Source organism: Sciurus vulgaris (assembly GCF_902686455.1).
Source record: "Sciurus vulgaris genome assembly, chromosome: 16".
Lineage (NCBI taxonomy): Eukaryota > Metazoa > Chordata > Mammalia > Rodentia > Sciuridae > Sciurus > Sciurus vulgaris.
The window spans coordinates 26723407-26750842 of NC_136477.1; the positions used below are offsets into that span (position 1 = coordinate 26723407).

General features: G+C 42.7%; 1 protein-coding gene across 1 annotated transcript in view; it reads left to right on the forward strand.

The window, feature by feature from the left end:
- SCN10A (sodium voltage-gated channel alpha subunit 10) overlaps positions 1-27436 on the forward strand; it is a gene marked incomplete at its 5' end in the record, with an annotated part of 94377 nt that overhangs the window by 18427 nt on the left and 48514 nt on the right. Inside the window, 10 exon segments of the mRNA XM_079115630.1 lie at positions 9153-9281; positions 9802-9807; positions 9809-9891; positions 12504-12695; positions 13121-13187; positions 16905-17046; positions 17170-17367; positions 18093-18263; positions 23525-23803; positions 26430-26541. Coding sequence (XP_078971756.1) covers positions 9153-9281; positions 9802-9807; positions 9809-9891; positions 12504-12695; positions 13121-13187; positions 16905-17046; positions 17170-17367; positions 18093-18263; positions 23525-23803; positions 26430-26541 — 1379 coding nt within the window.

Here is a 27436-nt window from a genome sequence, read left to right on the forward strand (position 1 = left end):
ATGTGGTCTTTTTTTTCACTGATTTTCCTGAAGGTCAGTGAGTGTGTTTACAGCTTAGATCCTTCAGTTTGGAATTTTTTTCTTGAATTATTTATTTATTTATTTTGGTACCAGGGATTGAACTCAGGGGCAGTTGACCACTGAGTCACATTTTATTTAAAGATAGGGTCTCACTGAGTTGCTTAGTGTCTCACCGTTGCTGAGGCTGACTATGAACTAGCAATCCTCCTGCCTCAGCCTCCCAAGCCGCTGGGATTTCAGGCATGACCACTGCACTCGGCTTGAATTATTTTTTAATACCGCTCTCCAGTCTGTTCTTTCTATTTCTTTCTCGACTTCCTATTAGTGAGATATTGCACCTACCAGTCTGATGTGCTACTTTTCATATTTTTATCACCTCATTCATTTCTGATTTTTGTTCCACTTTCTATGAGATTTCTCAAAATTTATTTCCAGTCCTCCTATTCATGTTTTACTTTTGCTATTTATATTTTTGTTTTCAAAAGTTTTATTTTATTCTCAAGAGTTTTTTTTTAGTAAGTGTTCATTTCACCTCTTAACTCTCTAAAAGCATCCGTTCTCTCTAATTTTTCTTCTACTGTCTTCCCCCCTCCCCCAATTCGGTTGCTGCGGGTTTGGGTGTTAGAAGTGTCGTTCAAATTCCTGACGCCCCTTGAAGAGGCATTGGCGGGGTAGGTCTTCGCTAGTCCCCACTTGCCGAGCACATCAGCCTGCCCTCCTGCCACCCTTTCTAGAGAGCAGCAGGCATGTCAACTGTTCAAACACAGCCCTTCTCAGACTCTGGTATTTTTAGCCATCGGCAATTTATGGAGATATCTTGCATTTTTTCCCCTGAGAAAACATATCAAAAGTCAAAAGACCAAGTGGAGGCTGAGTGAAACTGGAATTCAAGAGTTCTTTGGAGCTACAAAAGACCACCCTGATCAGTGCTGGCCTTATCAAAGTCACAGAGAAGGTGTCACACGTAGACATGATGCACAAAAGCATTCTAAGGGTCACCTGGAGGACTCTGGGGGACTTCTTTTTATTTGATATTTTAGATAAGGTGAACTAGCCAAGCGAACATATATGGGTTTGCTTATAGGCTTTTATTTCATTTTTGGTAAAATATTAAAAATTATAACCATAAGATGATTTTGAATTTTTGTACTGAATATAAAAGTTTTCAAGAAAATTCCTGATGCTGCTTGGCTGGCTATTCTTACTCAGAGGGCAGCACCTTTTTTTGTTTCTTTTTTACTTTTCTGACTTTTTAGTTTCTTCTTTGAGTTATACATGACAATAAAGTGCATTTTGAAATATTATGCATACATGGAGTATGACTTCCTGTTCTCATGGTCATACGTGGTGTGGCGTTACACTGGTTGTGCATTCATATATGAAGAGAGGGTCGTTGTGACCAATTCATTCTACTGGCTTTCCCATTCCTGTCCCACCTCTTCCCTTCATTCCCCTTTGTCTAATCCAGTGAAATTCTGTCCCCCACACCCACCGCCACTATTGTGTGTTAGCATCCACCGATCAGAGAGAACATTTAGCCTTTGGTTTTTTGGATCGGCTTATTTCATTTAGTATAATAGTCTCCCTTTCCATTCATTTACCAGTCAATGGTATATACGTATACCACATCTTCCTTATCCGTTCATCTGCTGAAGGGCATCTAGGTTGGTTCCACAGTTTAGCTATTGTGAACTGAACTACTATAAACATTGATGTGGCCTTGTCACTATAGTATGCTGACTTTAAGTCCTTTGGGTATAGGCCAAGGAGTGGGATAATTGGGTCAAATAGTGGTTCCATTCCAAGTTTTCTGAGGAATCTCTATACTGCTTTTCAGAGTGGTAAACTGCAGCATCTGCAGGACCATAAACCTGACTACCTTCTAGAACTTCATGAGGGCAGAAGGGGTGCATCTGCATTTCGCTACACAAAATCTTCCTTTATACCAGTGTTTCCGTATGCAGCTGTCTCCCTCTTGGTCCTCTCTGCCTCTGGAGCAAAGGACACAGCTTGTCATGAGCAGATGGTATAAAGTGAATTCTAGACAGCCCCATTGCTTCTTCTTTTTTTTTTTTTATTCTTCTTTTTATTTTTATTGTAAACAAATGGGATACATGTTGATTCTCTGTTTGTACATGGAATAAAGGCATACCATTTGTGTAATTATGCATTTAAATAGGGTAATGTTGTTGATTCATTCTGTTATTTTCTTCCCTGCCCTCCCACCCCTCTTTTCCCTCCAATACAGTACCTCCTTCCTCCATTTTTGCCCTTCCCCGCCCCATTATGTGTCATCATCTGCTTATCAGCGAGATCATTCTTCCTTTGGTTTTTTGCGATTGGCTTATCTCACTTATCATGATATTCTCCAATTTAATCCATTTGCCTGCAAATGCCATAATTTTATTCTTCTTTATGGCTAAGTAATATTCCATTGTATAAATATACTACAGTTTCTTTACCCATTCATCAATTGAAGGGCATCTAGGTTGGTTCCACAATCTGGCTATTGTGAATTGAGCAGCTATGAACATTGATGTGCCTGCATCTTTGTAGTATTCTGCTTTTAAGTCCTTTGGGTATAGGCCGAGGAGTGGGATGGCTGGGTCAAATGGTGGTTCCACTCCGAGCTTTCTGAGGAATCTCTACACTGTTTTTCAGATTGGCTGCACTAATTTGCATCCCCACCAGCAATGTTTGAGTGTACCTTTTTCCCCACATCCTCACCAACACCTATTGTTGGTTGTATTCTTGATAATCGCCATTCTAATTGGGGTGAGATGGAATCTTAGGGTGGTTTTGATTTGCATTTCTCTTATTACTAGAGAAGTTGAACATTTTTTCATATGTCTGTTGATTGCTTGTAGATCTTCTTCTGTGAAGTGTCTGTTCATATCCTTAGCCCATTTGTTGATTGGGTTATTTGTATTCTTGGTGTAGAGTTTTTTGAGTTCTTTATAGATTCTGGAGATTAGTGCTCTATCTGAAGTATGGGTGGCAAAGATATTCTCCCACTCTGTAGGCTCTCTGTTCACATTTCTGATAGCTTCCTTTGCTGAGAGAAAGCTCTTTAGTTTGAATCTACCCCAGTTATTGATTCTTGCTTTTATTTCTTGTGCTATGGAGTCCTGTTAATGAAGTCTGATCCTAGGCCAACATGTTGAAGATTTGGACCTACTTTTTCTTCTATAAAATGAAGGGTCTCTGGTCTGATTCCAAGGTCCTTGATCCATTTTGAGTTGATTTTTGTGGAGGGTAAGAGATAGGGGTTTAATTTCACTCTGTTGCATATGAATTTCCAGTTTTCCCAGCACCATTTGTTGAACAGGCTATCTATTCTCCATTGCATATTTTTGGCACCTTTGTCTATTATGAGAAAATTGTATTTATTTGGGTTTGTGTCCATGTCCTCTATTCTGTACCATTGATCTACCTTTCTATTTTGGTACCAATACCATGCCGTTTTTGTTACTATTGCTTTGTAGTATAGTTAAAGGTCTGGTATTGCAATACCCCCTGCTTCAATCTTCCTGCTAAGGATTGCTTTGGCTATTCTGGGTTTCTTATTCTTCCAGATGAATTTCATGATTGCTTGTTCTATTTCTGTAAGGTACATCATTGGGATTTTAATTGGAATTGCATTGAATCTGTATAGCACTTTTGGTAGTATGGCCATTTTGATGATATTAATTCTGCCTATCCGAGAACATGGGAGATCTGTCCATCTTCTAAGGTTTTCTTTAATTTCTTTCTTTAGTGTTCTGTAGTTCTCATTGTAGAGGTCTTTCACCTCTTTTGTTAGATTTATTCCCAAGTATTTTATTTTTTTCGATGCTATTGTGAATGGGGTAGTTTTCCTAACTTCTCTTTCCGAAGATTCATCACTTATATATAAAAATGCATTGGATTTATAAGCATTGATCTTATATCCTGCTACTTTACTGAATTCACTTATGAGTTCTAAAAGTTTTCTGGTGAAATTTCCAGGTTCCTCTAAATATATAATCATGTCATCAGCAAATAGGGATAGTTTGAGTTCTTCTTTTCCTATTCATATTCCTTTAATTTCTTTGGTCTGTCTAATTGCTCTGGCTAGAGTTTCAAGGACAGTGTTGAGTAGAAGTGGTGAAAGAGGGCATCCCTGCCTTGTTCCAGTTTTTAGGGGGAATGCTTTCAGTTTTTCACCATTTAGAATGATATTGGCCATGGGCTTAGCATAAATGGCCTTTACAATGTTAAGGAATGTTCCCACTATCCCTATTTTTTCTAGTGTTTTGAGCATAAAGGGATGCTGTATTTTATCAAATGCTTTTTCTGCATCTATCGAAATAATCATGTGATTCTTGACTTTAAGTCTGTTGATATGATGAATTACATTTATTGATTTCCGAATGTTGAACCAACTTTTCATCCCTGGGATAAAACCCACTTGATCGTGGTGCACTATCTTTTTAATATATTTTTGTATGCGATTTGCTAAAATTTTGTTGAGAATTTTTGTGTCAATGTTCATTAAGGATATTGGTCTGAAATTTTCTTTCCTCGATGTGTCTCTGTCTGATTTAGGTATCAGGGTGATATTGGCTTCATAGAATGAGTTTGGGAGGGTTCCCTACTCTTCTATTTCATGGAATACTTTGAGGAGTATTGGAATGAGCTCTTCTTTAAAGGTTTTGTAGAACTCGGCTGAGAACCCATCTGGTCCCGGACTTTTCTTTGTTGGTAGGCTTTTGATGACTTCTTCTATTTCATTACTTGAAACTGATCTATTTAAGTTGTGTATGTCCTCCTGGTTCAGTTTAGGGAATTCATATGTCTCTAGAAACCTGTTGATGTCTTTGAGATTTTCAATTTTGTTGGAGTATAGATTTTCAAAATAGCTTCTAATTATGTTTTGTATTTCACTTGTGTCTGTTGTGATATTTCCTTGTTCATTCCTAATTTTAGTAATTTGAGTTTTCACTCTTCTTCTCTTTGTTGGTGTGGCAAAGGGTTTATCAGTTTTGTTTATTTTTTCAAAGAACCAACTATTTATTTTGTTAATTTTTTCAATTGTTTCTTTTGTTTCAATTTCATTGACTTCAGCTCTGATTTTAACTATTTCCTGTCTTCTACTACTTTTGGTGTTGATCTGTTCTTCTTTTTCTAGGGCTTTAAACTGTAGTGTTAAGTCATTTATTTGTTGATTTTTACTTCTTTTATTGAATATGCTCCATGAAATAAATCTTCCTCTAAGTACTGCTTTCATAGTGTCCCAGAGATTTTGATATGATGTGTCTTTGTTCTCATTTACCTCTAAGAATTTTTTTATTTCCCTCTTAATGTCTTCTGTTACCCATTGATCATATAATAGTGTATTATTTAATCTCCAGGTGTTTGAGTAGTTTCTGTTTTTTATTCTGTCATTTATTTCTAATTTCAATCCATTATGATCTGATAGAATACAAGGTAGTATCTCTATCTTCTTGTATTTGCTAATATTAGCCTTATGGCATAAAATATGGTCCATTTTAGAGAAGGATTCATGTGCTGCTGAGAAGAAGGTATATTCGCTCTTTGTTGGATGATATATTCTATATATGTCCATTAAGTCTAAATTATTGATTGCATTATTGAGATCTATGGTTTCTTTATTCAGTTTTTGTTTGGAAGATCTGTCCAGTGCTGAGAGAGGTGTGTTAAAATCGCCTAGTATTATTGTGTTGTTTGATTTCTGGAATTGAGAAGGATTTGTTTGACGTACATGGATGAGCCAATGTTTGGGGCATAGATATTTATGATTGTTATGTCTTGCTGATTTATGCTTCCCTTAAGCAGTATGAAATGTCCTTCTTTATCCCTTCTGACTAACTTTGGCTTGAAGTCCACATTATCTGTAATGAGGATGGATACTCCAGCTTTTTTGCTGTGTCTATGTGCATGGTATGTTTTTTCCCATCCTTTCACCTTTAGTCTGTGGGTATCTCTTTCTATGAGATGAGTCTCTTGCAGGCAGCATATTGTTGGATTTTTCTTTTTAATCCAATCTGCCAGTCTGTGTCTTTTGATTGATGAGTTCAGGCCATTAACATTCAGGGTTATTATTGAGATATGATTTGTATTTCCAGTCTTTTAGCTCATTTTTGTTTTTTGACACAACTTGGTTTCTCCTTTATTAGGCTATTCCTTTAGGCTAGTTCCTCCCTTTGCTGATTTACATCATTGTTTTTCATCTCTTCCTCATGGCATATTTGGCTGAGAATGTTCTGTAATGCCGGCTTTCTTTTTATAAATTCTTTTAGTTTTTGCTTATCATAGAAGGATTTTATTTCATCATCAAATCTGAAGGTAAGTTTTGCTGGGTATAAGATTCTTGGTTGGCATCCATTTTCTTTCAGGGCTTGATATATGTTGTTCCAGGCCCTTCTGGCTTTTAGGGTCTGGATTGAAAAATCTGCTGATATCCTTATTGGTTTCCCCAATAATGTAATGTAATGAATGTAATTTGATTCTTTTCTCTTGCAGCCTTTAAAATTCTGTCTTTATTTTGTATGTTAGATATTTTCATAATAATGTGCCTTGGTGTGGGTCTGTTTTAACTTTGTGTATTTGGAGTTCTATAAGCCTCTTGTACTTGATTTTCCATTTCATTCTTCATTTTTGGGAAGTTTCTGATATTATTTTATTGAATAGATTGTTCATTCCTTTGGTTTGTTTCTCTGTGCCCTCCTCTATCCCAATAATTCTCAAATTTGGTCTTTTCATGATATCCCATAATTCTTGTAGATTGTGTTCATGATTTCTTACCGTCTTCTCTGTTTGGTCAACTTTGTTGTCAAGATTAAACATCTTGTCTTCAATGTCTGAGGTTCTGTCTTCCAGGTGTTCTATCCTATTGGTTATGCTTTCTATGGAGTTTTTAATTTGGTTTATTGTTTCATTATTTCAAGGATTTCTGTTTGATTTTTTTTTCAGTATCTCTAACTCTTTATTGAAATGATCTTTTGCTTCCCGTATTTGCTCTTTTAACTGATGATTGGTATGATCATTTAATGCCTGCATTTGCTCTTTCATCTCATCCTTCAATGCCTGCATTTGCTCTTTCATCTCCTCGTTTGCTTCCCTGATTGTACATTCTGAACTCCCTTTCTGACATTTCTTCTGCTTTGCTGTCATTGGGTTTTATTGATATAGTATCTAGGTTTGTTTGGGACATTTTTTTTCCTTGTTTTCTCATATTGGTCAGATATCAGTGGGACTCTGAGATATTGCAGATTTCCTCTATTGGCTTATAGTGTCCCTGTAGATTTCCAGCATATCACCTCCTAAACTTCAGTAGCCTGAAGTCTTAGAGGAACTTGATAATGCAGTGCTTCAGAAGAAAGCTGCCCCTGGCCCGCTGCTGGGTGTGGGATTGGGGGATAGGTGTGCACGGAAAGGCTCTCACTGGGTGGGCCTACTCCGAGAAGCCTGCTGGGACGGGGCCTGCCGCCAGATGGAGCCGGGCTGCCCGGGAAAGCCTCAGGCCCCCCTGCCTTGGTCCGAGAAGCTGCCTGCAGACAAGACCTGGGCTGCCACTGGGGACTGGGTGTGCATGGAAAGCCTCTCACTGGGCAGATCTGCTCGGAGAAGCTGGCTATGGAATGGGCCTGCCACCGGATGGAGCCAGGCTGCTGGGGAAAACCTCTCACCGCCCTGCTCTGCTCTGAGAAGCTGCCCACTGTCCCGGCCTGCTGCCCAGGCAGAGATTCACCCAGTGGGAGCGACTCATCCAGCATCTCTGAGTTCTTCCAAGTCTCTCAATACCTCCCCTTCTTGAATCCTGAGTTCTGGAATGCCAGGAGATGCAGTCACCCTCTAGTCTGCCATCTTGAACTCCAACCCCCATTGCTTTTTGTGGAGACTTTCGAACAGTCTTCTCTGCTCCATCTGCCTCCTCTCCCAAAGCCCACGCTCAGAGCCGTTGAGCATCCCTAAGTCCTGAGCTGTTGGAGGTTCTGCAGCAAGCTTCACTAGTTGTCTGCTCTGCTGGTTTCATTCATCAGTCTACACTCTGGTTTCCAGAATGCTGCTGTTGTAGTCTCCATTGTGTCTGTCCTGGTAGGTTTATACCTTTTTAAACAACTCTTTAGCTGTCATTTTAGAAGTGTTTCAGGAAGGATGAAGGTAAATACATGTATTCTATCTACCATAGCTAATCAAAACTTTTCATGTTTTTAATATCAGAATACATGCTTATAATTTAAAGGTTTTTTTCAGTGTATACAGAATTATGTGCAATTTCTGTGTGCAATGAAATTCTTTGAGTCAGTGGTTCTCAAAGGGTGGTTCTCTGAGCCCCTCATTAGCCACAGCTGGGAACATGTTAGAAATTCACATTCTTGGGTCCCAACTCAGACCTACTGGATCAGAAAAAGACACCCTCAGGACAGAAATGAGCAGGACGTCAGGTGTTCTGATGCTTGCTATAGTGTGAGAACCTGCCGCAGGTGAAGGAGGGAATCTGAACATTTGAGAAACCTCAACCCCAACCTCAACTCCACATTCATCTCTTCAGATCCAAACCCAACAGGGCACCCAGTCAAATAAAGATGCTATTTAGAGATAACCTCCTCTGCTAGGATTCATCCTCCTGAAATGGATCTAAATCCACTTGTGGATGCCTTTTTCTTTCACAGCACCTAGATCAGGATCATAGGCAGACCAGGGATGATGGTAGGAGAAGAAATGAGAGTCAAAAGTAGAGAAGATTGAGGTAGGAGTGTAGCAGAGCCTCGTCCCTCTTCTACATCTTCCACTACAAACAGACTGGAAAGGGAGCCTCCAGCTCCCATAGGACAGGAGCTCCTGAGAGACTCCTGGAACAGGAAGATCCTTGTTCTTAACCTGCCACTGCCCTCTGTCTACCTCCGGAGGTTGCTGGCTTCTCAGTCACACATGCCCCTCCCCACCCCACCCACTAGTGCAGCTGCCAGCAATCTTCTGTCTTGTCTCCTTACCTCGACTTCTTTCCCTTCTTCATCTTGCTGATGTTCTTCGCTCATGCTTCTCTGGAACAACCACAGCAGTTCATCTCCCCTCCTGGAGGCAGAAGGAACCACCTGAGCTCTCTCCATGGCCCCATTAATGCCCCTTTCCACCCTCCTCCCCAGGTACATCTTCACTGTCATTTATACCTTTGAAGCTTTGATCAAGATACTGGCAAGAGGATTTTGTCTAAATGAGTTCACGTACCTGAGAGATCCTTGGAACTGGCTGGACTTTAGCGTCATTACCCTGGCGTGAGTATTTGCCCACACCGATTGGCGTTCATCCCTGTGTGTCCAGGTTCTGGGTGTGTCTCCTCATCTCACTTCCGCTTCCTTATCTGGCCTAGGGTTTTCTTGCCATAGAGTACCCACAGGGACAAATCAAAGACCTTAGCTCTGAGCTGATAATTGGCCAAAGTGGATGAGGCAAAGTTCATCCTACCCATATTGGGTACCTAGCCAACATGATGGCATCTCCAGAGGAACCATGTCTGAGCAGATGGACTGGCCAAGACTGTGTCCTTGAATATCCATAATCTATGGGGTGCACAGAGCCTCTTGATCATAGTGCATCTTCTGAAATGGTCTTTTCCAAAAGAGAATGTGATAATTAAATCAGTGCCTGTGTCTACAGATGGCAGTGCCACTAGGTTCTCAGTCTCAGTCCTGAGTTTTCCTAAGTTCACACTATCTGACGTTTTCCTTACGTATGCCTCATGCATTCCTGGAGCCCTCTCCTTGCAGAAATGCTGACTGACTTCTGGTCCTACAGATATTTGGTGCGCAATAGATCTCCGAGGAATCTCTGGCCTGAGGACATTCCGCGTTCTTAGAGCTTTAAAAACAGTTTCTGTGATCCCAGGTGAGCTTCTTTAACCAGCACATGTATTCACAGAGCAAATGTTAGTTTTCAGAGCCTAATGCCCTTCTTTAGTTTTCATAGAAACCTGTACGACTCCAGGGCAAGGACTACTTGCCCTTACTTAAGAAGACAAAGAAGTTGAGGTTCTGGGTGTAGAAAACACAAGCTCAAGGCCTTATCACTAGTAAGAGCAAAAGTGTGAGCTGGAAGCTCAGTGTCCTAACTCCTAGCCCATGCTCTGTCCACACACCCCATGCCTTACCATCAGTAAATGACAAGAAGACCGCGTCCTCATTTTCTGTTCTTGCTATGGGGTTGAGGCATAACCCCCAGGTGGATTCTCACATAGACCTTGAACAGAAGATTTCATCTTGGTAGTGGTGAGGAAGAGAGCAAGCAATCCGAAAGCCTGGCTTCTCCACCAGGTCCTGGGATCTAAAAGCCTGAGCCCCAGTCCTGTCATTAGACCTGCAGAGGAGAAAAAAAATTAGGCAATTCTTTTTTAAAAATAATTTTAATTAATACATTATAATTGTATGTAATAGTGGGATTTCTTCTGATGTATTCATAAATGCATATAACATAATTTCCTCCATTTCAATCCCCACTACTTCCACTTACCCTCCCCAACTCTCTCCCCTGATTTCCTTCCTCTACTCTATTGGTCTTCCTTCCATTTATTTAATTGGTGCATTATATTTATATGTAAAATTGGAATGCATTGTGATATATTCATGCATGCATAAGGCATAAGTAGTCACCTTCATTCCCCAGTTCTTCCCCTTTCCCTTCCCTCCCTTCTCCCCATTGGTCCCTCACTTCTACTCTACCGATCTCTCTTTTATTTTTGCAAAGTTCCCTTTTTTATTCCTTTTTTTTTTCCTTCGCTTCCAAATATGAGAGAAAACATTGGACCCTGGACTTTCCGAATCTGGCTTTTTTCACTTAGCATGATGTTCTCCAGTTCCAAACTAGGCAAGTCGTGACTACAGAGAATTCAGAAACAAGTGTATTCCACCAAAGCTCATCTTATTGAACCTCCAATATCTCTGTTGTCAACCTTCTGTGACTACTCAACGCCCACTAGTTTGGTGGTGGGGATAGTGAGGACAGAGATAAAGTATGTCCCCTTGTAGCCTGGAGGATGATTTCCCCTTTCCCCTGAGAATCTCTTCCCTTGCTGGGAAAATGGAACACTAATTCTAGAGCAAAAGTCCATGTCTGGCTTGGCAAGGAGAGATTGGAAACCCTTTGCCAACTTCCTCTGAATGAAATTCCTGAAGAAACCATAATTGTGTCTTTTGGTATCTCTCTCACCTACTCTTAGCCAGAAGATCCTGAGTCTTGTTCATAAGACTGGCCCATCCCAGTCTCCCTCTATGGCCTCCTCCCTGACCTCTACCCACCTTGCATCATGTTCCAGAATCCAACCCAGCATTCCATAAATACTCCAAGTCCATGCTCATCTCCCAACCTGTGGCTGGAATGTCCTTCCTCCTCTCCCTACTCAGCTCACACTCACTTCTCAGGGTTCTGCCAAGGACAGAGTGTTTACAACATAGTTGTAAGGACACCCCCTGGTATTTTCCAACCTCCGCACGCTCCACCCACCTACTCCCACCATGAGCTTCAGTTAAGAGTTCTCCTCCGTGCGCCCACCCTCTTGATAGCACTATGAAGTTTCCCTTCCATTGTCAGACCACCCACTCCACACCAGCACCACAACTGTCAGTCAGCTTCCAGTTCAGGGACTGTCATGTGGAGTGCTCGATGGATTATCAGTTTACCACTAAGACAACCCAGACTGTTTCCCTAGTCAAAGCTCTTTTTGCTGCCTGTGAAGCTGCCCTACAAAGAAGTTCATTTCATCTGCCCAAGCAACAGTCACCCCTTCTTAAATGAGCATGGCCACATCTTTGCTGCCAGATCTGCTTGACTTGGAAATACTCTTCCTCAATGTCTCTTGGTTTCTACCTCAGTAACTCTCAGTGACTTTTGTGGTCTCACTATATTGCTAAGTTCATCTTTCTGTATCTTTTTGTCTCTATCTATCTTTCTTTGTCTATCTTTCCCTCACTCTATCTCCCTTGCATCTTCCTTCCCCCATGTCTCTCTCTCTCTCTCTCTCTCTCTCTCTCTCTCTCTCTCTCACACACACACACACACACACACACACACACACACACACACACTGAGATTCATGTGTACCAAGCCTCAAACTGCCTCCCAGAACTGAGATACTAAGATGAGAACTGAGAGATGCCAAATGACTGGAGTTAAGTGAGTAACCTCACATGAGAACAGGGTAGGGAACGCAGTGGTTATTCAGCAATTTTTAAAAATTGAATTGCTAATATCAGAAATGTATTAGCCCTAAAATGATACGACATGTATTCCTGGATCCCAATTGCTTATTGTTATAATGAGAACAATAGCCCCTGCCTTCCTGCCTGCCTGCCCCTCAGGGCCATTGCAAGGTCCTGATGAGAAGCTGGGCTTGTAACTGCCCTGGAATTCGTAAACACTTCACACCTACAAGAAGAGAATGGGGAGGATGTGTGTGCTGTGTGGCACGTCACCCACACCAGAGTATCACAGTCATCTTCCTACAGGGCTGAAGGTCATTGTGGGGGCCCTGATCCACTCCGTGAGGAAGCTGGCTGATGTGACCATCCTTACTGTCTTCTGCCTGAGTGTCTTTGCCCTGGTGGGTCTGCAGCTCTTCAAGGGCAACCTCAAGAACAAGTGCGTCAAGAATGACACATCTCCTGATGAGGCCTCTAACTATTCATCTCACAGAACAAGTGAGTGGAATGTCCCTCATGGAGATCAAGGCCTGGTTGGGACAGTGGGACCCAATGGACATAGGAAAGGGTGAGGTCCCTGTGTATCTGTATAGACTCTCCTGAGTTGTGTTTTACTTTGGGGTCACAATTGCTTGTTGCTCAGTATCCCTTTTGCAAGGAAATTAGCTTTAAATCCAGAAGCAAGTCATACTGACTGTGCTGGGGTGGAGCTTAGAGCTGAAGTCACTGGTCAGCCTTTCTTCCATGGGAATTTACACCTTCTGTAGAGCTCAGGATGTCAGCTGAGTGCCCGCTGAGCGTACATAGTCAAGGAAGCTCACTTCATTCACAGAGAAGATGTAGGTGTTGTGTTTGCTATACAGACCTATGTCAGAAGATTCAGAATCATATATATGGCTTTTATTTCTTCCTTTCTTTGGCAGATTTATCATATGTTATTAAGTCAGGCACTTCTGATCCCTTACTGTGTGGCAATGGATCTGATGCAGGGTGAGTACCCAACACATGACAGCCTCAAAGCCCAGCAGTACTTTCTCCATTGTCCTCCACATTTTCTGGGCAGAGACTGGGTTACAGGTTGTGAGGAAGATGTATAAATGAATAAGTCATGGTCTTTGCCATCCTAGACTTTGTGGCAATAGAAGTATATGAGTTAGTTTTTGCCATGTAACAAACAACCCCAAAATTTTGTGACTTAAAACAGTTACCATTTATTTAGCTCATGATTCTATGCATCAGCATTTTAGGCTGAGATCAGCTGGCCATTGGCTGGCATTGAACAGGCTCATTCATGCATCTGAAGACTGTGGACAGATTACTGCAAAACAGCTGATCTAGAATACCTATTATCTATGGGTGACCTTTCATTCCCTAGCAGTCTAGCCTGAGCCTGTTCTCATGCAGGAACAGAATTCCAAGAGAATTTGTAGAAGTGTAAAATTCCTCTTGAAGTCTAGACTTAAAACTGGTATGGTGTCACTCTTTCTGTGTTCTATTGACCAAAGCAAGTCACAAGTCAGTACGGATCCAAGGGGTGGGGAAATCGACTTCACCTCTCAAGGAAAGAGCTGCAAATTCCTGTTGCAAAGGGGTGTACATACTGAAGGGGGAAAAAATTATAGCCATTTTGCAAATGACCTACTCCAGGAAGAAGCTAATATTTATTAAGCATATTTGTGTCAAATACTCTGCATTTAATGATCATACGGGTTTCATTATTGTTGCATACTAGAGGAAGAAACACATGCATAACACTTTGCAATTTCAAATTCCTACAGAGGTCAGACACATAACAACAGATGAGTGGAGCAAGCCAGGAGGGAACCATAGCAACTGGGAGTTCATTCCCCATCTAAAGGGAACAGTCACTGCTCAGTCCTGTCTCTGGTTGCCATGTGGAAATGTGGGTCCACTGCTTCCAGCTCTTCTAACTTTTAACGAGAGACCGGAAATTTTGATTTTTAAGTGAAATTTCCCATCTATAAATTTGGTTACTAGTTGCCCAAAATGTCTACATATTGTGTTGACCAAACAAAATATGTCTACATGCTAAATTCAGCCTGTAAGCTGCCAGGGTTTTTTGGTTTCTCTCTATCTCGCTTGCATACACAAAAAATGCTGCACTGTGGAGAACAAGTGCTGAGCCACAGGCTCCAGGGACTGGGGAAACAGTGAGGTAGCAAGCGGGGAGTTCAGGGAAGGCTTCTTGGAAACAGTGGTAGGTAAGATGCTTCCAGTCTGCATTTCCAGGAGATGTTGGATGGGGACCATTCCAGGTGGCAGAACAGAAAGTGAGATGAAGCTTAGGGGTGGGCATTCCTCAGTTCTGCCTAATGCTTTGGCTTCTGGGCCTCTGGAGTGAGACATGTGCAGAAAAAAATTCGTGCAGCAGATCAGAGAGGCCAGGTCCATCTCGCCCACCTCCATGGCTGTGAGCCTGGAAGATCAGCACTCACAGTGTTGTTACTCCCTGAGCGACTGACAGCCCCACATTGCCCAGATGGAGCTGGCAGGACCTGTGTGAGGCTCTACTTTAATTGGCTCACTAGCAAAATAATCTCAGATAGAGCTAAGAGGTGGAGACAAAAAAGAAAATTTGGTCCACATCTGATTCCTTGGTTGCTTTCTTTAGAAATGCTCTTGGCATTTGGGTCTTTGGCTCAGGGAGGGGATTGTTCTGATGTCAGTTTCCATTTTCCTTTGGATTTAAACCAAGGCCCTCCCAATGTCCTCTTCCTGTCTAGATGATGGTATTTCCCAAGCCAGTGGCTCCAGAGCAACTCAAGTACATTTCCATGATAAAGTTGTGGGGGTCCATCTATGCCTCCCACCTCAGCTCACAGAAACCAGACCTCCTTCTGGGAAGGTCCCAGCCAGGCAGTGGAGGAATGGACCCAGCTGGGGACTTAGTTGAAAGGTCAGCTCAAAATGATAGCACAGTGAGCCCTGAGGTAGCCTGCTGTGAACACCAAACCTGGATCTGGTGCTGGGCCACAGAAGAGCCAGAGCCCTGAGTAAAGTCCCACAAGGACCAATGGCACCATGGGAGAAAGTCTGGGGTCTCTAGGTGGAGAATGAGTACTGCAATACCTGGGGAGTTTCTGCATTTTGTCACAGGTGCTATTCCAGCCCCTCCTTTTGGTAGCTCCCAACAGCAGGAATTTCAACTTGCATTTTATGTGTATAATATTTATTGTGCTAAGAGCGCTGTGCAAGAGACTGTGCACCACAGACTCGTTTCATCCCCAGAGCAGTTAACTGTTGTGACACCGAGCAGTTAGTCATCAATGTGCAGTGACCAGGGTGGGGTCCTAGAGAAGACCTAGAAATAAGCCTGTACTCAGAGTTAATTAGGAAACTAGATCCTCGGGAGAGCAACCCAAGGGTCTGCAGAGTCAGGGAACTTGCAAATGTCAAGGTGGAGATCGAACTGGAATTGATGCTAATTAATTTGTTAGCGTTCTAATCAATTCAGTGGGTCCTGAAGCCTATGCGTTCACCTGGATGTCTGGAGTAAGGAGAATCCCTGGGGTTGGTGTTTGGGATGACTCCTAGGAGTAAAAGAATCCTGAAGTTCACACAAGGACACAAGGTGCTACTGTGTCCCTGACCAGGTCATCCCTACTGGGGTGGACAGGAGCTACTCATATGCCCTGAGCTGAGAGATACTTCTTTTCATCTATCCACCTGCTCTTATGAGGGAGAGGGAGAGGAGTCTAGCACATCCCACCCTAGCACTCACCAAGTAGCCATTGTTACATCAGCCTCCCTATCTCCAGGAGGAGTCTGGGCCCACATAAGTATTGGGCTCCTTTATGGCTGCGTTTCTTCTTTCTAATGAATATGCTGGTACCTTTGTGGTCTTAGCCAACTGACTTCTCTTCTGAGCTCCACCTTCCTCATCTGTAGAGAAGGATTATTGAGATGAATAAATTACAGTGTTTGTAAAGCAAATGGAAAGTGCTATTTTCATTGTTATCTATGATTGGTCAGTATTCCTTTGATAGACAGCTTTGCAGATGATACCAACACTGAAGTCTGCGTTATTGTTACTGAATATCCCTTACCCAGGTATGAACTGGCAAGGAGTTTGACACCTTATGGAATCAGTTTTGGGCAGTCACCTGGTCTTCTCAGGATACTTCCTGGATGTAAAATTCTGGAGTAAAAGACTTAACATCCCATTTTATGAATGAGAGAAATTGAATCCTAAAGGTACTAAGTACCCAAAGTCATTCAGCGTGGATCTGGAGACTATCATGCTAAGTGAAATAAGCCAATCCCAAAAATCTAAAGAATGTTTTCTCTGATGTGGAAGCTTACCCACAATAAGGGATGGAGAAATTAGAAGTCCAGTGGACTAGATGAAGGGGAATGAAGGGAAGGGAGTAGGGATAGGAATCGGAAGGACGACGGAGTGAATCTGGCATAACTTTCCTATGTTCCTATTTTAATACACCACAGTGAATCTCACAACAAGATTCGGGTCCTAATTAGAATAAGATACATTCTACCCTTGTATAATTATATCAAAATGGACTCTACTATCATGTATGACTAAAGAGATTCAATAAAATTTTAAAAAGTCATACAGATAATAAGAAGGTCTGGCCTTTTATTCTGATCTCTAACTTCAAACCCTGTGGTTTCTCTGCAGCCCCCCAACCAGGGCTACACAATCAATGACCTTCTCTGTTCTTGCTGCAGCCACTGCCCTGTTGGTTCTATCTGCCTTAAAACTTCTGAAAACCCAGATTTTAACTACACCAGCTTTGATTCCTTTGCTTGGGCTTTCCTCTCACTGTTTCGCCTCATGACACAGGATTCCTGGGAACGGCTCTACCAGCAGGTATTGATCTGCATGTCCCCACACAAACTAGCTGGGCTATACGCTTCCTGGAGGATCCTAACCTAACCTCAGGGACCCACATGCTATGAGTACAGGTCTGTCTTCTTTACCTTGAATCTGCAGACCCTCAGAGCTTCTGGGAAAATGTATATGGTCTTTTTTGTGCTGGTCATCTTCCTGGGATCTTTCTACCTAGTCAACTTGATCTTGGCTGTGGTCACCATGGCATATGAAGAACAGAACCAGGCGACAATTGCTGAAATTGAAGCAAAGGAGAAGAAGTTTCAGGAGGCCCTTGAGATGCTCCGGAAGGAGCAGGAGGTTTGTGAGGGTCACAAGTTTTGTGAACACAACTGCAGAGTGTACATTCTTGGACAGAGTCTGAATTAGGTTCATTTACAAATTACCAGGTTTCACTTAGATTAAGTTGCCATTCTAGAGAACTGCAAGAGGATGCCTCTTACCTCAGGGATTGTCTTAAGTGAGGTTTCTTAAGAGAACCTGAATAGGATTCTTGTACAAGTAATTTATTCAGAGAGACTTCTCAGGAGAAGTGGAATGAAGGAAGCAAGGTGGGGTGGAAATGGATCTAAACAATGAAGTGGTCTCAACCCAAGACTAGCTTCAGCTTGAGTCCCTGGAGAGCTCTGGAGCATGATTTACACCACAAAGTTAGTCACTCCTTGAGGCAAGTGACCTGGCCTTTTGTACCCCCATTCCTACACCAGGGAAAGAAACCCATGGATTTTTTTTTCCATGCTGCAGGTGTGTGCATTAGCAGCTGCCACAAACAACAGGGCGTGGGCATGCTCACCTGGTTAAAAGGACTGGGTGGGGCACCAAGAGTCAGCTGCAGGGTCTGAGTGAGAGAGGCAACTCAGAAGTGGCTGTTCCTGTTGCATCTCAACCCCACCACCACCCTGAACCTTACCTTTAACTCTCTCTGTCTCAAATCCCCCATCCCTGTGACAACCCATGTCAGGTGCACATATTTAGGCTAAGCCCACCAGATACTGTTGGCTGAAGCTGATGTTCTTTCTCATCAGGTGCTGACAGCACTGGGCATTGACACAGCCTCTCTCCATTCCCACGACGGATCACCTTTGCCTTCCAAAAATGCCAGTGAGAGAAGGCACAGAATAAAACCAAAAGTGTCAGAGGGCTCCACGGATGACAACAGATCACCCCAATCTGAGCCTTACAACCAGCGCAGGATGGTAAGGGGTTCAGGTTTGTGCTCTAAAGATTAACCACCTTGTCAGCTGCTGTGGGCAGAGAGTTGACATGGGAAAAGGTCTAGCAGGGAGACAGTCAGAGGCACAGAGATTAGGATGTTTTAGTAATCCAGACACCCACCCCATCCCAATGGTGGCCTAAATATGGGCAGAGTCATGTTAGATGGGGCATGTTAGAGGTAAAGTATAGGAATCTTTCTGAAAGGAAGGCATCAACAAGATTGGGACTGTGGAATATAGAAAAAGAAAAAAAGAAGTCAAGGATGACTCCAGGGTTTCAGAACTGGGCACTTAGCTGGGTGATATTTCTAAAACACAGGCATGGGAGAAAGAACCAGGTTTGTAAGGAAGGCAGGGAGCCCATATTGGACAAACTGACCTAACGTGTCTGGGAACATCAAAGGTCAGCTTCCCTGGGCCCTCTGACCTGCAGGTCCTGAGCTGGCAGGCAGTCTCTGTCCTTGGTGCTGAAACAATTCAAAACTATCTTTCTGATGTCATGCCTCAAGCCCTGCAGCTAAAGTTGTCACCTATTGTTGTCAAGGAAGATCTCAGAGCCCATCTCTGTGACACAGTCCAGCCCAGGAATGGTGTCAGAACCTCACCTTATGCCCTTTAGCTATTCTGCCCCATTTGAACTTTTAGCTCCCACTGCAAGGTCCCACTCCAATGTTCCTCAACAGGCTTCCTCCCACCACCTCCCTGTCCCTCAAAAATCCTGTGTACAACACATATTCCCTTTCTATAGGAAAGGTAGTAGAAGGGTAGTTCCCACATTAATAGTATGGAAAGGGGGATAAACATAGCTATTCGTCACGCATCCTGCCCTCTCTATCTCTCTTGTTGATCTCTCTCATCTAAAGGACTCTCTACTTTTCTGCAATACCATCTCCAACCCCGAGGTGTGTGTGTGTGTGTGTATGTGTGTGTGTGTGTGTGCACAGACACGCTTACATGCACTCTGACCCTAGCGACCTACCCACATTGAAGAATTCATTTGCATCTGTGCCCTTTTATTCCTTGTTCCCCCTCTTTTGAGCAGCACCTGCCATACACAGGGCATAGTTCAGATGATGTTTCAAAGGAAATTTGACTGGAGCTCTGACAATCACAGAGCAGGATGAATCACGGCTTCCATGGAAATGTCAATGACACTCTGAATTGGGCTTTAATTTCCCCCATTCACTCAGCCCCATACAGATTAACACCTGGATGTCCAAGAATTGTTTGATCTGCATGCTTGTCTCTCCCTTTGGACTTACCTGCATAAGGAAAAAAAGAGACTGTGTCTTATTCACTCAAGAATACTAAGTGCTTGGTGTATAGGGAGAACTAAAACATGGCCTCTTTCCCAAGGACTTCTGTTGGGGTGGAGGAGGCAGATATAAAAACAGAATACGTGTTAAGTACTGTAGTAGAGACATACATGTGATGTTTTAGAAATAAATGAGGGGAAAAAAAACTCTCTTGTGGGGGTGGATGTGTGTCAGTAAATGTCTCCTGGATGAGGGGAAAATGAGGTGAATAGCAAAGAGTATATAGGGTTCTTTCAGTAATCAAAAGTATGGGAGGGCTTAGGAGAAGTATTCTCCAGGCAAAAAGAAGAACATGTATGTGCAAAGAAACCAAGTGGATCCTTCTTGTATGCTAACTGGTTTGTTCAAGTTCATTACAAGAATGCATCCCTTCCTCTTTTTCCAGACATAGCCATCTGGAATATAGACCTTAGACGGCTTTTTTTTTTTTTTTTTTTTTTTTTTTTATTGTAAACAAATGGGATACATGTTGTTTCTCTGTTTGTACATGGCGTAAAGGCATACCATTTGTGTAATCATAAATTTACATAGAGCAATGTTGTTTGATTCATTCTGTTATTTTTTCCCTTCCCCCCACCCCTCCCACCCCTCTTTACCCTCTATACAGTAGTTCCTTCCTCTATACTTGCCCCCCTCCCTAACCCTAACTCTAACCCTTCCCTCCCCCCATTATGTGTCATCCTCCACTTATCAGCGATATCATTCGTCCTTTGGCTTTTTGAGATCGGCCTATCTCACTTAGCATGATATTCTCCAATTTCATCCATTTGCCTACAAATGTCATAATTTTATCATTCTTTATGGCTGAGTAATATTCCATTGTATATATATACCACAGTTTCTTTATCCACTCATCAATTGAAGGGCATCTAGGTTGGTTCCACAGTCTGGCTATTGTGAATTGAGCAGCTATGAACATTGATGTGGCTGTATTTTCTGTAGTATGCAGATTTTAAGTCCTTTGGGTATAGGCCAAGGAGTGGGATAGCTGGGTCAAATGGTGGTTCCATTCCAAGTTTTCTAAGGAATCTCCACACTGCTTTCCATAGTGGCTGCACTAATTTGCAGCCCCACCAGCAGTGTATGAGTGTACCTTTCTCCCCACATCCTCGCCAACACCTGTTGTTGCTCGTATTCTTGATAATCGCCATTCTAATTGGGGTGAGATGGAATCTTAGGGTGGTTTTGATTTGCATTTCTCTTATTACTAGAGATGTTGAACATTTTTCCATATGTTTGTTGATTGCTTGTAGATCTCCTTCTGTGAAGTGTCTATTCATTTCCTTAGCCCATTTGTTGACTGGACTATTTGAATTCTTGGAGTAGAGTTTTTTGAGTTCTTTATAGATTCTGGAGATTAGTGCTCTATCTGAAGTATGATTGGCAAATATATTCTCCCACTCTGTAGGCTCTTTCTTCGCATTGCTGATAGTTTCCTTTGCTGAGAGAAAGCTTTTTAGTTTGAATCTATCCCAGTGGTTGATTCTAGCTTTTATTTCTTGTGCTATGGGAGTCCTGTTAAGGAAGTCTGGTCCTAGACCAACAAGGTGAAGATGTGGACCTACTTTTTCTTCTATAAGATGCAGGGTCTCTGGTCTGATTCCGAGGTCCTTAATCCATTTTGAGTTTAGTTTCGTGCATGGTGAGAGATATGGGTTTAGTTTCATTCTGTTGCATATGGCTTTCCAATTCTCCCAGCACCATTTGTTGAAGAGGCTATCTTTTCTCCATTGCATATTTTTGGTCCCTTTGTCTAGTATGAGAAAATTGTATTTATTTGGGTTTGTGTCCGTGTCCTCTATTCTGTACCATTGATCTACCTGTCTATTTTGGTACCAATACCATGCCGTTTTTGTTACTATTGCTTTGTAGTAGAGTTGAAGATCTGGTATTGCAATACCTCCTGTTTCACTCTTCCTGCTAAGGATTGCTTTAGCTATTCTGGGTTTCTTATTCTTCCAGATGAATTTCATAATTGCTTGCTCTATTTCTGTAAGGTACACAATTGGGATTTTAATTGGAATTGCATTGAATTTGTATAGCACTTTAGGTAGTATGGCCATTTTGACAATATTAATTCTTCCTATCCAAGAACATGGAAGATCTTTCCATCTTCTAAGGTGTTCTTTAATTTCTTTCTTTAGTGTTGTATAGTTCTCATTGTAGAGGTCTTTCACCTCTTTTGTGAGATTGATTCCCAAGTATTTTATTTTTTTTTTGAGGCTATTGTGAATGGGGTAGTTTTCCTAATTTCTCTTTCTGAAGATTCATCACTTATGTATAAAAATGCGTTGGATTTATGGGCATTGATCTTGTAACCTGCTACTTTACTGAAATCACTTATGAGTTCTAAGAGTTTTCTGGTGGAATTTCCTGGTTCCTCTAAATATATAATCATGTCATCAGCGAACAGGGATAGTTTGAGTTCTTCTTTTCCAATTCGTATCCCTTTAATTTCTTTGGTTTGCTTAGACGGCTTTTATATAAAGACATTTTCTGACCAGGAGTGATGAGATAGAGATTGGGGGTAAGACAGGAGAGACTATAGGGGTTTCCAGAAACACACAGAAGACTACTTGATCTGTTTTATTGATGCACTTTAGGGCAATATCAATGCTTAGACTCAGAGATCATTACCCACCATTTACCAAATAGGTTAATTCTGAAATAAATGGTGACCAAGCAGGCACTGGCTGTCAAATACTGGACCTAAATATTTTCACTTTCTTCATTGGCTTGCATGGTATCCAAGTACAAGTAACTCATTCTTCTCATCTTTAATATATATTTGACAGTTATTCTCCTTTCCTTCAAAAGTGGGGCAGAATCATGGATTTTTATGAGTCCTATCGTTCTTGGCCATGTGTTCTAAGCAAAGAACACTCTAGTTATAATACTGTGCTTGCAATGATGGCTGCTAAATAGAATCAGGCTCCAAATCATCAAGAAAGGAAACGTCAATTCTGTGGGAAAAGGAGAGAAGTGAGGAAGACTCTAATTGGCAAGATGCCCAAATTTTGTGGTTTAATAAATAAAAGGAACTAAGGATGGGAGGAGCCGAGCAGTATGATCAGAGTAGGGAGCCAGTGCTTACATTTTAGAAATACCATGTATGACCCAAGAACAGGATCCATGGCTTATTGTGGTCAGGTTCCCACAGTGGCCCTGCAACTGGCTAACCCAAGCACTAAGTCTCTGGGGTTCCCAGGCCTATGAATTAGTTCTTTTCCTCTGGAACCTGTAAGCCACACAGTTCTCTCAGTGGGAGATTTTGATGGGAAATGTTTATTGATTTGGAAGAATGGCATTATTCTTCCAGGAAATTAGGCTGCAACTCTTCCTTCAATCTCCTCATTGTTGACTGTTCAAAGCTTGCCTCGAGGGATCCTGGAAACTCATTACACTATAAAGCTCTTGTCTCCTCCTTTGCAATACAAACTCTCACTCTCATACAGATGAGATGTAATGAATTGTACAACCTAATTTCCAGACAATAGAGTGCACTTGCCCATTCAACAACCACTTTCCAAGCATGTGCCAGTCCTAGTGTGCATAATAGTCTCCTTAGATCACCGCTTTGCATACAGAGAAGGGAACTTAAGACAGTTTTGTCCAGCTCTATGGTCAAAAGACGGCAAACAGCTAACCCATCCAATGGCAAGTTTGTCCTCTGACCTGATCTTGGCCACGATGGCCTGATAGCTGATCTTCAACACCCATAATCTTCCTTCCCTCCTGGCCTTTCCCTGAGTCTGTTTAGAATATCCTTTCCCCTGTCCACTCCATATGTCTACCTAGAATACCCTTCAGATCTGTGTCATTGTTTAGCTACTGGAAGGTCATGAGAATAGGGTCAGGAAGTGGAAGTGGGCAGAAGGGCCAGCTTCCAGCCCACCTTCTTTCCTGCTCATCTGGGGCAATGCCCAGTCTTTCCTAGGCCTTACTTCTGGAAGACGTCGGGCTAGCCACGGCAGTATGTTTCATTTCCGAGCCCCTGGCCGAGACGTCTCATTCCCTGATGGGATCACAGATGATGGAGTCTTTCAAGGAGACCATGAGAGCCGTCGGGGCTCCCTGCTGCTGAACAAGGTTGTTGGACAGCAAGGCCCACTGCCTCAACCCCCCAGCCTTGGCTCTGGGCATGGAGAAGAGGGATACTCAATGCTGCCCACTAGTGAGCTTGTCCCTGGAACCACCGAAGTCCCGGTGAGTTTGTGCATGGTCTAGACTATCTCAGAGTCTCCTCTCTCAAACCAGAGGCCTTTGATTAAGAAACCCTGAGTGTCACCAATGGAAGGGTGCTTGAGTCATTCTGCCTCCCATCTGAACCCCGTGTTAAAGACTAGGTAGGTGAGACCCAGAGAGAGCAACTGGGTTTTCCTGAGGTCAAACAAATTTCCTGGCTTACTCTGCAGAAGAGTGATACAAATTTTTTCCACTTATCTTCATATTTCTTCTTAGTGTTTGGGTCCCCACTCACCATCACTGCATTGTATATCACCTCATTTTCTTTCTGAGGGGCAGAATGTATCAGAAAAACTCAAGATCCTTCTATACTTGCCTATGGTTCTGTGCAAACTACCCAAGGTATGGCAAATGGGACCCAGAAAAACTCTAGGAGGTTCTCAGGACAGATATTAGTAGAAGTGAAGTATTCCTTGCTTGAGTCACAGAAGAAATTACTAGCCAAATGTGCCAGTTAAGCAACAGTGACTAAATGTCCAGCACTCTTTAATAGAATAATTGTAGAGTCAATGGTAAATCAGGGACTCCTTACTGGATTGGAGCTGTGATTTAATTTGTGCTCTCCATCCAGTTTCAGTAAAGATGCTTCTAGTGTTTTTTCATTCGCCCTCTGTGGCTAGCCAGGGATACAGAGCAATTTGCAAACAGACTTGTAAAGAGATCATTATATGGTTCTACTGACTTGAGTGAGTATTAAGAGTTGAGCTGCGATAACTCAATCCGATTAGTTGCCATGTGACTCAGGGTTCCAGCAAGAAACAAGACAGTCACTCCAATGGCTAAATGGAAAGACTTTAGAAAAGTATTTATAAAGGTGTGGGCTGGGCTCAGGGAAATAATAAGGACAGCAAGGCACTGGAGACCAGCAACAGTGGGAAGTTATTACATGCCTAGGCTGAACGAGTGAAGGAAAAGACTAGGATCAGAATCTGTGAAGAGCTGCAGCTGTGTGTCAGAGGCTGCGGCATAGAACCTGCCATCCTAGGGAGAGAATCACAGCTGCTACTCAGCCATAGCCCAGCAGGAAGAAGCCAAGGGACAAATACCTGACTAGTCTCTCCTTTTATTCTCTAATGTCCTGTTTGTACCTCCCGTTGACCAAGCCTGAGCAGAACCAGAGGGTGAGGGTGAAGCATTTTGTACAGGTTGCCCTCCCTGGACACAGAGCAGGGCAAGGAGGTGGAGAGTAGTAGTGTTCTAACCTTGACTCCTTCTAAATAACTCAGCTAGGGTAAGATTTACTCTTTAAGTCCTTCCATGTTGCAAGTACCTGTGCCACATACCAACTGAATCCCTTTTAGCATTTCCCTCCATGCCTCCTTACCTCCCCTTGTAAAAAGCTTCCTAAAGAATTGGAGAATGAAGTGAAATAATAAAGTTCCTACATTGTAGCTGCTAGTATCATTTGCAGAACCCTCGGGCTTGGAAACTGTCTTAATTTCGTATTCATTAAGTTTCTACTATATACTTATGACCTTGATAAGCACTCCATCAATGCTTGTTGAATATGGACTCTGAATGGTTTGTGCAGAGCTGTCAGCTGCTTTGGACCTTGAACTCTCCAAGTCCAGAGTCTTGGAGACAGGTAGAGAATCCAGGCAGAACCTCCAGTGAAGGTTTAAAGAGGAAGGGGTCAAAAAGATTGTGATAGACAATGCCTGTTCAGCCTCCTGTAACAGGAGGGCAGCAAATAAATGACAGATATTCATTTTTCACAGTTCTGAAGAATGGGAGATCCAAGATCAAGGCATCTGCCATTTCAGTGCCTGGCAAGGACTCTCTTCCTGGCTCATAGATGGAACTTTCTTGCTGTGTCCTGACTTGGTGGGAGAAGTGAGACAGCTCTCTGGAGTTTCTTGTCTAATGTCATGAATCTTATTCACTAGGGCTCCACCTTTGGGACTTCATCACTTCCTGAAGGCTCCACCTCCTAATACCATTACACTGAGGGTTAGCATTTCAACAGGAACTTGAGGTGGGCGGGGGGGGGGGTGCACAAACATTCAGTCCATTACGGATAATCATCAGATGGGCAATAAATGCACACAAATGTTCCCTGCAGAAAGAAAGAAACTGTGGAATTGGAAGCGGATTGTGTGCTGGGGAAGGAAATGGGTCTATTAGATGGGAGGTCAGGAAATTTCACTGGGGAGTAAGAATTTCACAAAAGTGTCACATGCGCTGCCCAGAGGAAGTCTCCTAACCACTGCCTGGCCCACTGCTCCTGCAGCTTCCACCTCCCTTTGATAGAAACCTCAGAGACCCTAGAGGCAGCCACATCACCACCTGGCTGTCCAGGTCCTGTCCTAGGGAAGCAGTTTGCAGAGACTCAGGTGAGTCCAAGTCACCACCCTGGCCTCCAACCTGAGCTCTGGTTCCATCCCAGCTATAGGCCTTGGTGTTCATGCCTGAGTTCTTACCTCAAGTTCAAGTGCCAGCCCTGTTTCTCCAAGACTGTCTGCAGAGGATCATGGCTTCACAGAGCAGCTCAGCCCTGTGAGACTAGCCAGGAGGAGGCTTGAATGATGGTCTTTGCCACCGAGGACTTCAGGTTGGGGGAGCATCCTGACTGTTTGTGTCTCAGCAGGTGTTTGATGCAGGGCAGAAGAAGACTTTCTTGTCAGCAGAATACTTGAATGAACCTTTCAGAGTCCAAAGAGCAATGAGTGTTGTCAGTATCATGACCTCCGTCATCGAGGGTAAGTGCTCCTCATGGGGACATTCATCCACTGTGCAGTGACGAGTCTCACCTCCACCCAAGGACCCATCTCTGTGTCCTGAGATCCTAAATACTCTTTCGTACGCCGTAGGTCCATCCTCCTTTACTAATGTAGTTCTTATGTGCATAATTTTTCAAAAACAAAAGAATTCAATAAACGAAATACCCTAGTTCATCTCTTGTTCAAATTAGCATCTCCTTCATATGTATTCACAAAACTAGATTTTTAAAAGTGGGCAGATACCAAAAGAATTCAGGTCACCTCTCAGGTGTACAAAAGATTAAAAGTCTTTAGTTTTCTAGCATGGCAAAATTACCCCCATGGTTTTCGTGGCTGTAACACAGTGGGAACTTAATTTCTGTCTCAAGTCCCCATTATGCTAAATATTGGAAGATAATTTAAGTAAATTAATCAGCTCATTTCTCTAACTCCTTGTCAATTCTGGATTTTGGCATTCAAGTGTGAAGCCACTCAGAGTCCTTAGGGATGTGCCTAAGTTCTAGCTGCTTACACCCAGCCAAGGGACGGAGGAGGAGACCGGTAGCATTGGGTCATGGATCCAATTCACCCAAGTTCTCATATTTATGGCTGCATCTTCCTCACGCTGAGTCCGAGGCTTGTTCTAATCCAACCTTTGTTTTACTTCAGGGTATGGAGAATATTGCTCTAGTTATATCCACTTATTTAACTGCCTTAGAAAAACTAAATTTCTCTGGACTAGATGAGGCAAAAGGGAGCTCAGATGTTGGTGTGCTGCTGAGAAGGGACACAATGTTCCTCCCTGGCAGCCCTCCACTGAAGCTTCACTTCAAGGTAGTGGGTAGTGAGCAATAGAAACTCTTTGGAGGATTGGAAACCAGACCCAATCTGGGCT